Source organism: Alexandromys fortis, unplaced genomic scaffold (assembly GCF_014885135.2).
Source record: "Alexandromys fortis isolate MF-2015 unplaced genomic scaffold, M_Fortis_MF-2015_v1.1 scaffold_65, whole genome shotgun sequence".
Classification (NCBI taxonomy): Eukaryota; Metazoa; Chordata; class Mammalia; order Rodentia; family Cricetidae; genus Alexandromys; species Alexandromys fortis.
Window position 1 is genome coordinate 6,975,153 of NW_026067986.1, and position 10,599 is coordinate 6,985,751.

Consider the following 10,599-nt stretch of genomic DNA (forward strand, 5'->3'; position numbering starts at 1 on the left):
CCCAGTAACGTCAATGCCTCTGAGCCTGTTTTTATATTCACTTTTTCATATTGAGTTGAGTGACAAGAGTTTTGAGATGCCACATTCACTTCCTGAGCAAAGCTTTTTAAAAAATGTGCTTTAAGTTTTACCCTCCTTTTCAGGGAGGAAAAGTCGGTTTTAACTAGATATAGGTCAGTGAGCCCATGCTGCTCCTCCTCAGAGATCTATTCTTAAGTTGGGCAGCTCTAGGCCAGCCTGAGCCACAGTAAAAAAAAAAAAAAAAAAAAAAAAAAAAAAAAAAAAAAAAAAAAAAAAAAAAAAAAAAAAAAAAAAAAAAAAAACCTCCTCTCAGGGAGATCTGAGCTCAGCTTTGGTGTAATTTGAAGGGTTCTGTTCTGTTTGAACCAAATTTACAATTTCCAGCATTCCCATGTAGAGGGCCTAATGATCTCTATTCAGAAGCACTTGCTTCAGGCCATCGTCAGTCTGTGCTTTAGAGAAACATCCTTCTAAGCACATCTTTCCCTGTTCAATACAATTTCTATGTTCTAGATTTACACAGAAGGAAATGAGAGAACAATCCTAAAGTCACGCTGTCTCACTGTGAAAGGGAGATGGGCAAGGACAGGAGACAAAGATGTCCAAGTGTTTGACGCAGGTTGCAACCCAAGCTTCCTTCCAGGTCAGAGGGCAGTTCATAGCGCTGAAAAGCTCCACGTCTGTTATCTGAGCTTTACCTGACATGTATTCAAGGTTACTCCATAGTCAGTCTGTGACAAGAAAGCTAGCCTAGCTTGAATCCAGATGGGCATGAATTTTTAAATACCAATGATCTTTAACTTTATCTGGAAATGGTAGGCACGGGTTTTTTAAGCATGCCAATAGCACCTCAGTGTGTGTTAATACGTGTGCGGATCTAAAAGACTACAGGTCAGCAGTGAACTGTCAGCTCGACCTCAGTGCTCAGGGCACACCCTACCGTTTTGGGTTGTGTATCTTGACTCTTCAAAGGACTTCAACACCTATTGGCTGAAATGTTAAATATTACACTGAACACCTCATAAAGGTTAAGAAAAAAATTCTTCAGGTCTGTTATCGTGCACAAATGCTTGTTAATAACTTAATGGAATTGGTTTTTTTAATTAAAGATTTCTGTCTCTTCCCCACTGGAATTGATTTTGAGTCTGTGTTCCGTGGCTTCAGAATTATCAGGTCTTTGTTCATTCAGAAACCTGACTACAGCCTTTGAATCCAAATTCTAGCATATTCTCAATAAACCAAACTTCAAGGCATCTAGAGAAATATGCCTAGAAAACCATTTTCTAGCTTCTTCCTTGGGCGATGGGCTGTTTTCAAAGGTCACAATATGGCGTCAGCAGAAGCATGCCTCAAGTGTTAATCATTAGAGCTGCTTTGTGAACTGTTTAACCGCTCCCTGTACACCCCCATCTAGAACCTCGGCATGTGAAGACCTCACTAGCCGATTCTCTCTGCCCTCAACCCCCTCCTGCCGTCCCTGTAACAGAAAATGACTGCTACCATCCGATCCTCATCTATTAACAGCGGTCACAGGTGAGGGCCTCAGTGAGCTTAGCGCTTGGCATAGGCTTGTTTGGGAAAAGTGTTGTAGCTTCCGGGGCTTCCCAGTCATCGCTGGAACCTCGAGTCACACACACACAGCTTGGCTTCACGCCAGCAGCCAGCACGCTAATGACACCAAAGAAGGAAAGCATTTCGGCACCGTGCGTCAGAGCCTCTGTAAATGGAAACTGCGGTGCTTGTTTGTACTACTGGGCTGCACAGCTTAAAATATATAGATGGCGAGCTAACCTTCCAACCACACTCTAAAAGCAACCCCTCTTCAAGTTTTTAACACCACGCTACTAAGACTGGAGAAAGAGTCCAACAGGGAGTGGGTACGGTATAGGAAACCTGGGGCTGGTTAAGTGCTTCTGTGCAGGCAAACTTGAGTGTTGGCTATCTGGACATTCTTGGACCTTTTAAGTGTTTTTGGACCACTTTGTGGCAACTCTGAGCACATGGCCAGACAAAAGGGACAAGCTGGCCCGATCATACATTGTTGCTCCACTCCAGAACCGCTCCTGGAAACAATGGGGCACCCAACCCTAGAAATACGTTTCTACACTAATGGTTTTTGTTCCACTGGGTCTTGTTGAAAGGTGTGTTAACGCTGGTAGCTGCCGGATGGCGTCAGAGGAGGAAGGCGGACACTTTCTTCCATCACTTCCTGACAGCGGCAGCCAAGCAGACCGGGAAGGCAGTTAGTCACTACTGTTTGGATGTCACTTGGCTTTGGTTTTGGAAGTGTTCCTTAAGAAAAAAGAAACTTGTTAATAAATACATCAAACCACATAAACATGTCAAATTACTGAGAGAAGCGTCATTCGTAAGTAAAATCTTAGGCCATGTTCTACTTAATCTCAGTATTGCAGAGCACACAGACACCTCCACACGGAACCTGGTTATTCCCTCTATTAACATTCTGACCATACGAGATCTGACTGATCATTTACCGGAAGTCATTGTCATTCCCTACATCCAAGTCCTAACTCCTCAGGAGTACCGCTGTTTTTCCTAATCATGACTTGCCTGGGTACCACAGGTTGGAAGAAAATGCAGTTAGAATGGAGGGTCTAACGATCCACACCTTACCATACTTCAATCTGTCAAAGTTCAAATCCTTCTTTAGAATTACCTTCAACACCACATCTTCCACACATAAAGGTACTGCTGCTCCTACCTCTTAATAAGTGTCAACATTAACTTGTAAATTATTTTTATTTAAAACATCTGTCATTACAAAACACAAGCTTACTTTTACTCTTAGGTAACTTTCTTTTGAAGCACTCGGCAGTATAGACAAAAATCATAAAAAAAAAAATCACAAAATAAAAATTAGCTATAATTATTAACGTATGAACAAACGACCAACTATCTATAACATCAAGGCCCTGCACCTATAAACCATAGGTAAATTCCCTGCATCCTCAACTGTTATAATAATCTCCATGAGGAGCCTCATACATTGCAAACTGAAAATCTGTTAAACGGATGAGAACAAAACCCGGCTGTACCGAAATGCTACAGAACCTGAATAGAAACGTAGTTATTGGACCGTGTGTGAGGTGAGGGAAGAGCTGGGGAGCAGCCAGACCGGAGCTGCTGCAGGTTCAGGGAACTGGACTGTGTCCTCACAGAACAAGACATCAGGACACACAGCCCCCACCCTACCGTCTGCAATCGAGGTACATACTTCTTAAGCTATTTATCCTAGCTTATAAGGCTGGGATTTGGGTTCGGAAACTAAAGCGCACACACACTCCTCTAGAAGAGAGGCCGTGCCCACCCCAGTATTTCTCCTTCTACCTGATGACCTGTAATAGTCACATGACTGTCATTTATCTACAAGTGGTTTGTTTTTAGTAAGGCCAGCCAGGGGTGCTGGTGCACAACTTCACCACAGCACCTGGGCGAGGGAGACGGGAAGCTCTGGAGTTCAGAGACCCACCTGGTCTATGAGTTCCCACCCAGCCACATGGTCGTTTCAAAAAGAAAACATTCAAGGACTCCGCTGTAAACTTTTCTTCAGTGTTTGTAACAAATGGTAAGAACGTTATCATCTTCAACAGTTTTCCTCTAAAGATAACTTGTTATATATTACAAGTTTTATTCCGTAATTCCGATAAAGAATCTGGGTCTCTGGTAATTGAACAAGAATGTAGGATGATTCCGTCCTTGGACAAATCTTATCGGCAGGCCAGTCACTTCAGGCAGTCAGCCACGGCTGGGTCACAAGCACTCAAACTGCTGCCAGCACTGGTCAGGCTTCTGGCTGGGGTGGAGATCACTTCAGCTGGACATAGCCCAGTTTAAGACAAAAGAACATTTTTCCATGAAACGCTATGGCAGAGAAGACTCACCACGGCTATATAAGGCTGGTGTCTTAAGCAACTCACCCTTGAAACAGGGACAGGTTTTCAAGTGATACCCAGTAAGTTCTGGCTCTAAAAATAAATGTTCCTGCTTTCAGAGTTCCTATTCTTCAATAGGAAGGATGTAACCGAGCAGCTTAACGCTTGCAGTAAAAAACCAACCATTCTCAACAAACCAAAAATATACAAGGAAACCCGTAAGAGACAAACTTTTCACAGTTAACAATGAAAAAGTGCACTAAGTGTTCAAGTAGGGCAGGTAGTTTAGCAACTACATGTGTCTCTTTGGTTCCGGTCATCTTTGAAAGGCTCTCCTTGGATCCCTGGCATTACTGATTGTGGTCATGACTGTCTGACTACTACGAGCTCCTGGTAGCTGGGGATTGATGGGGTCCCGGCCATTGCTTCTACCAGTATATGGAAGATGATATCCTCTTGATTCAGGGCCAGTCTGGATACCATTTCCTGCGATAAGAATTCAAAAAAATTAGCATCATTTTCAGAAGTGGTCTATATTGTGCTACAGAAACACAATCATTTAAAGGTCTTACACACAGTAAAAGCTTATAAATGTCACAGGAAACAAACACTTTTATTCTAAGGAAAAAAAGTGGGCTCTGGGCCTCTGTTTTACCAAATACATGACCTCGGTACTGAATGAACAGAAGGAAGAAAACCTAATTAGGAATAGAGTATAAAAAAAATCAGTAGCTGTCTGTATGTAAACCAGAGGAGGGGCAGAGAACTGTTTGAGAACTAGGGCTTGACTCAAACACAGTGATCAAACTATTGGCAGACAGATTTCCCACAAGGTGAGCTGGTTACAAAAGCCTTCAGCTGCCCTAATGAACTCCATTCACAGAAGGATGCTTCCCAAAAGACACAGGCTCTGGCAATCACCAGTGAGGTCTGCGGGAGAAAGGCTGCTCTGTCTCACCAGCCGCAATTTTCCTGGACAGGTCCCAGTGCGCCGGAAGACCTAGCAATTCTGCACAGATTATCAACAGCCACTACATCATATGTGTTTGTAAACACAGAAAAATAAAAGATCTGTCTGAGGGTTACCAGGAATAGTCTTCTTACTAATCAAGAGAGCAGGGTTTAAATACAGAGGGTGCTCAACACTCGGCCTGGACAAGCACCCTCTACCTTCTGCAGAATCACTTATCTGAGTATCCTTGCTTACCCTGGCGTTCCCATCTAACACAAAATTAGAATTTTCCCTTTACGTTTTTCATAGTTCCCGGAATGCTTGCACGTCATCACAAACATGGACAAAGTCTTACCCAGTGGTCCAAACGCACTGACGCTCGCTTTATCCTTCTCATTCTCCACCTGAAACAAGTTTTAAAGTTCAGCAAATGAAGACAGAAGTAACACACGTAGAAAATATATATATATATTTTTTTTTTACTTTTAAGGCTTCAAAAGTGGTTTTCCACGATATTTAATGATTTGTCTAAGTTCATGCAATGTTAAGGCATTCAGAAATCTTACCCAAGCCTTCTTAATAGCGTTTATTACACCCAGTATTTCCTGATTATTACCTTTACTCTGCAAAATACTAAACAGCACCTCTATCTATTGTTACAAAGCATACGGACTCACAGAATCTATGGAATAAAAGCTACTTTAGAGATTTCTTCTGTCGAGCCGGGGTCTCATAGTCCCCAACTCGTCAAACTCGCTATGTAGCTAAGGATGACTTTGACCTTTCCTCCTATCTCCAACCTCCTGAGAAACGGGACTTCAGGCCTGTACCACCATGCCAGTCTGGTAAAGAACTGGGGAGCGGAGCCCCAGGGGGGCGGAGCCCAGGCCGTCACGCAAGCTTGGCAAGAAGTCTATCTGTTGAGCCAAATCCTCAAGATTGTTTCACAATTCCTTTGTCACAGTTTGGACATCAGAGAGGTTTAGCCTACCGACAGAATTAACTCAACCATAACAATATACCATGTACTTGGATTAATTACCGTTTTGTTCTGTTGCCCTCTGTAATCTGGGTTTGGCTCACTGAAATTCGGCACTTCTGAATACACCATACAAAATCTGCAACAAAGCAAAGGCCAAGTAGAATGATTTCCAAACGTTTTTTTGTATAACCTCCTCAACTTACAAGAATGAAAACCTTCGGTGTCAAAGAATTACCTTAACATTAGCAAGCTAATCCAATTAATTTGTCATAAAAAAAATCCCCTAGATAACTATATCCTGAATTAACACCCAATTATTTGATTCTCTCACGATCCCTCTTGTTCACCATGAATCTGCAAAGAGACTCAAAGGCAAAGAATAACTTCTACATGACTAAGACAGATAATTGGCCATCAAGCCACCGCGTCAGCCCAGGGCTTCTGTAACTGACAACACAACTTGGCACCCTGTTCACACAGGGTTTCCTTAGCTCTTCAACTCTTAAAAAGAAACTAGACACAGTCTGGAACCGTCTTAAATTGACCCCGACAAAGACGAGCCACCAGTGAGTGGGCGACTTCCTGTGGTTCTTCCCTGAGCCGATCTCCACTACTGTAACTTCTCCGTACGCACGGCATCTCTAGCCAGATCCTGTAATCCCTAACACAGGACACTAATGGAAGGGCCGGCCCCACTGGGGCTGCTCAACACACCTGAGGACTGACAGGGTTTAATCCAGTGACCTCCCTACAGCAGGAATCAAGAGTGTGCTAGGCTAAGTAGGCAGTTTAGAGTTTGCACCAATTATTCTGCTGACATTATTGGAAACTTAGTCACACAAAACGTATCCCAATACTCACTCTCCAATCTTTTGGAGTTCGCCGCCTCTTCCAGTATAAAGGGTCAGGCACCCTTTCCACATTGATGCATACCTGGGGGGGGGGGAGAACAGATGGGGTTTTCAGAAGACCGCAGAGCTCCATTTCATTTCCAGTGTGTTTCTGTGTTAGATACAAGTGCAATCCAACCTTTCGACCCACCGTGCCGAGTCAAATACAGCCCGTGTAACTCATCTGAGAACTGATACAAAGAAAATTCTACTGCCACATTATGACGTAATCATCTCAACTATAACCCTAGGAGAAAATGTTGAGCACTGCTGGACCCTGAACCAGGCCTTCCTTACACATACTCAGCAAGCACTCAGCCACTAAGCTGGGCTCCCAGATCCTGTTTTTAATAAGAGCCTTCTATTCAGACAGCTCCCTAAGCTGTGTGGGCTGGGCTTGACCTTGCTCTGTCACCCAGTAACCCTAGCCACTTCCTGTCGCAGCCTCAGGAGGAAGAACTGGAAAGCCAGGCGTGGGGCTAGCAAAAGGAAGGCAAACTGATCTGACCGGGAAGGCTGAATCAGGAAGAACTCAACACAGACACTCAAATTCCGCTGCCTGAAGCTCCTCCTCAGAACCCACTTTAACTCCTCTGTTGCCTAGCTTTCCTCTCCCTTCCTCTTTCCCTTAACTGAGCTCCAAATGGAGAAGTCTACAGAGCGTAGAAAATGCGTGTTTGCCTCTAAACGTGCAATGCAGAGGATCTTACAAGCGTCCCTTCTGCTGAAATTAGGTGCCTGTGTTTTAAAATAATTTTTTTTGGGGGGGGCGGTTTCAAGACAGGGTTTCTCTGTGGTTTTGGAGCCTGTCCTGGAACTAGCTCTTGTAGACCAGGCTGGTCTCGAACTCACAGAGATCCGCCTGCCTCTGCCTCCCGAGTGCTGTGATTAAAGGCGTGCGCCACCACCGCCCGGCTAAAATAATTTTAACTGCAGTCCAACAGTTCGAGAAAGTGTAACATTTTCTTCTAAAAGATAATGCGGAGAACTTGACCAATGAGAGCAAGTCCTCACTGACGGCAAAGCAGCTCCCCTGTGCCAACTACTGATAATTTAGGCACAGCAGTGTGTGCTTCCCCAGAACACCACGTCTCTCGCCTCCAGAATCAGACCAAAGTCTGGGTCTTCAATGTTTCTTTGTTCAACCACCAAGGTTACCTCATGGCTTAAATATGGCCTATAATAGATATTTACTGCTATCATTATTGTTGTGGTTGTTATGGTCTTCACCATAGCCTCCAAAGAAGGAATTCTTCTTGGCCGAAGTGACAAAGATGTAGTATCGTGTCACAATGACTCAGTGTTTGAGAATAAGATGTCTGAGTCCTGACTCTCACTTCCTGCTTTGATGACACTCTACCTCACTTCCTGAAAATGCTGCAAGGCCTGCACCACAGTGTCAAAGAGCTCCTGCCCGGGGAACTGGGGAACTTAAGGCTTCTCTGAGCCAACGTCAACTGCCAACTATCTTCCTGGTAGTGACCAATAAAATCAGTACAATTCTCATCACGTAGAATTTCAGATTTCTCAGATTCTTTTCTGGCCTTTTCTTACGACTAACATTTGGGGAAAAGTGTACAAGCTGATGAAAAACAGTGCTCCACCTCTGTAGCCAGCTAAACGTTTGGTCTGAAGGTATCAGACACCCTCTGCCACTTGTGTATTTGGGGGTTTGGGGAGGGGGTGAGAACACTGATCTCACAGAAGAAATCATTTCCACAATCATTTGAGACACAGTCTTCACCTTTTCTGAGTACAAATATGACCACAGAAAATGTTAAGTTCAAACTAGGACTCAGATGGCAGAATGCTTGCCTGGCATGCAGGAGGCCTCTGGCTCATCCCCAGGACATTTGGGTACATGCCTGTAATCCCACCACCTGGGCGGTGGAGGCAGGTAGGTCAGAGGTTCAAGCTCTTTCTCCTGGACATCTTAAAGTTCAAAAACAACCTGGAATACAGGAGACACTGTTTCCAAAAAAGGAAGATAAAAGAGCAAAATTCCCAGCTACTGAGTTTATGCCCATACCACCTAAACAAAAACTTGACAGGACTTCAAGGCACTAAAAAGGGAAGGATTTGGAAGACACTGTATCAAATGTATGGACCGATTACAAAGGTAGTGCAGTCTTAATAGCCTACTAAAAAGGCTCACGAACTCACATACAGTATTTCTAAAAAATACAAAGAACCTTTCCAATTGGAGGTGAGGAGTTAGTTCTGTACCTGAAATACGCTTAGCCGCAAAAGGTGAGCTGAGGCCAATTCTGCCCACCAAAAACAGCTTACAGCTTCTTGAAGTGGCCCATGGAAGAGCCAGGCAACTTAAGAACTCAGCAGGACCCCATAACCCGGCCAACCCCGCACCTAACCCCAATTTAAGCACACCTACCCTCTGGTCAACCGAATAATATCCCCGGTCTGTATGAGCCCTCCGATCTCATCCCACACAGAAATAGTGATGCTGCCCGTTCTATCTGCTACTTTGCAAGATCTCACTTCATGGCCGTCTTTGGTTTTGGTCACGCGTCCTGTGAAGATTTATAAAAATCCAAAGGGGAGGGAGAGAGATGTGTTAGATAACGAGGCCGTTCGGGGCAGCTGCCTCACCCGCCTAGGACACGGTACAGGACTGGCTTCTGTCCCGGGGTAGGAGCCGAGTCCGGCCTAGGGCGGCTGGGAGCACGTGGGGGTGCGGGCGGGGGCGAGAAGTCCGAGCGCTCGAGGGCGTGGGGCGGGCTGGGGATCCCACTTACCTATCTCCAGGACAATAAAGACGACATTTAAGTTTTTCAGTCCGGCCTTAATGTCTTTTATAAAAAGCGGAGGGTCGTTGACCCCAAGCATACTGAGGCAGGTGCGGCTACGCTGGGCAAAGCTTCCCACCCTCCGGGGCCAAGGGGCAGAGCCGGGGGAGGGGGAGCAACCTGGGGCGGGGCTGGTGACCAGGGGTCAGAAGCGGTTAGGCAAGGGCCGGGGAGACCAGCCCTGGAGGCACCAAGCCAAAAGGAAGGAAAAAAAAAAAAAAAAAAAAAACAGCTCACAAGTTCCAAAATCAAAAAGGCGACGCACTCCGCACACCGAGTGGGCGGCGAGCAAACAAGGGTGCGGACTGCCGCTGCCTGGGCTAAGGGAAAGAGGCAGCCGGGAACCTCCCGGCCCGAGTCTCGCTGTCCCTCGCACAACACACGCACGCACGCACGCGCGTGCCTCTTCGGGCTCAGGCTCCGGGAAGAGACCGAGACAGCAAAACAGCAAAGCAGCCGATCAAAAGCTCAGCCAGCGACTGCCGAGCGCGCCCTCCGGCCGGCTTTATTACTCCCTCGCTCCGCCCATTTTATGGCGTCACGCGACGTCGCCACGCCCACCAGCCCGCCTATCGGGGAAGCTCGGAGCGCCCAGGCCCGGCTCGGCCGCCCTGGCTCCGCCCCGGCCATGCAAACCACGCCTCCAATCGCTCAAGCCCCGCCCCCGGCGCGGCGACCGGCGCTCGGCCACACCCTCCTCTCCCAGGCCGGCTAGCAAAAGTCTTCCGGGTTTCGATCGAGCCGGGGGTTTGGCCACTCGCTGAGAGCTTGGGCTTCTTGTTCCTGCCCTCGGGGGGACTTCAGTCCTCCGGCCTGGCCCTCTCGCACCGCGTTCCCGCTGCCGTCTCGGACCCCGTGGGTAGAGCAAGTGTGCGGTTGAGAAGGAAACAGGGCTTGGGAGAGTGGGCGAGCAGGACCGAGGAGCCAGGCCCGAGCTTCCCACCCGCAGGGAGCTCGCCCACCAACTTCCCTCCTTTAGGCGTGTGTAAAATTGGGATCCAGTAAAACGAGGTTGTCTCTTACAGTAACTTGTAAGCCTCTTTGCATGCTGATA

General features: G+C 46.4%; 1 protein-coding gene across 2 annotated transcripts; it reads right to left on the reverse strand.

Annotated features, from left to right (window-relative positions):
- Positions 1 to 982: 982 nt before the first annotated feature.
- Positions 983 to 10,026, reverse strand: Nabp1 (nucleic acid binding protein 1). Of its 2 annotated transcripts, XM_050159360.1 has the most exons (7): positions 9,495 to 10,026; positions 9,131 to 9,269; positions 6,710 to 6,781; positions 5,909 to 5,984; positions 5,222 to 5,270; positions 4,347 to 4,400; positions 983 to 2,313 (listed from the first exon to the last, which is right to left on the reverse strand). In XM_050159360.1, the coding sequence occupies exons 1-7, from the start codon at positions 9,583 to 9,585 to the stop codon at positions 2,168 to 2,170; spliced, it is 627 nt and encodes a 208-aa protein (XP_050015317.1). In that variant the 5' UTR covers positions 9,586 to 10,026; the 3' UTR covers positions 983 to 2,167. The 2 variants fall into 2 exon arrangements, with proteins under 2 accessions (XP_050015317.1, XP_050015318.1); XM_050159361.1 differs by lacking the exon at positions 983 to 2,313 and having other exon boundaries at positions 2,320 to 4,400.
- Between the last annotated feature and the right edge of the window lie 573 nt (positions 10,027 to 10,599).

Bases quoted from the DNA above. Each gene is read 5' to 3' on its own strand.
- Nabp1 (XM_050159360.1), bottom strand. From the start codon at position 9,585: ATGCTTGGGGTCAACGACCCTCCGCTTTTTATAAAAGACATTAAGGCC. The intron at 6,782-9,130 runs GTAGGTGTGCTT...CCCCCCCCCCAG, and splicing joins ATTATTCGGTTGACCAGAGG to GTATGCATCAATGTGGAAAG. The intron at 5,985-6,709 runs GTGAGTATTGGG...GCTTTGTTGCAG, and splicing joins GAACTCCAAAAGATTGGAGA to ATTTTGTATGGTGTATTCAG.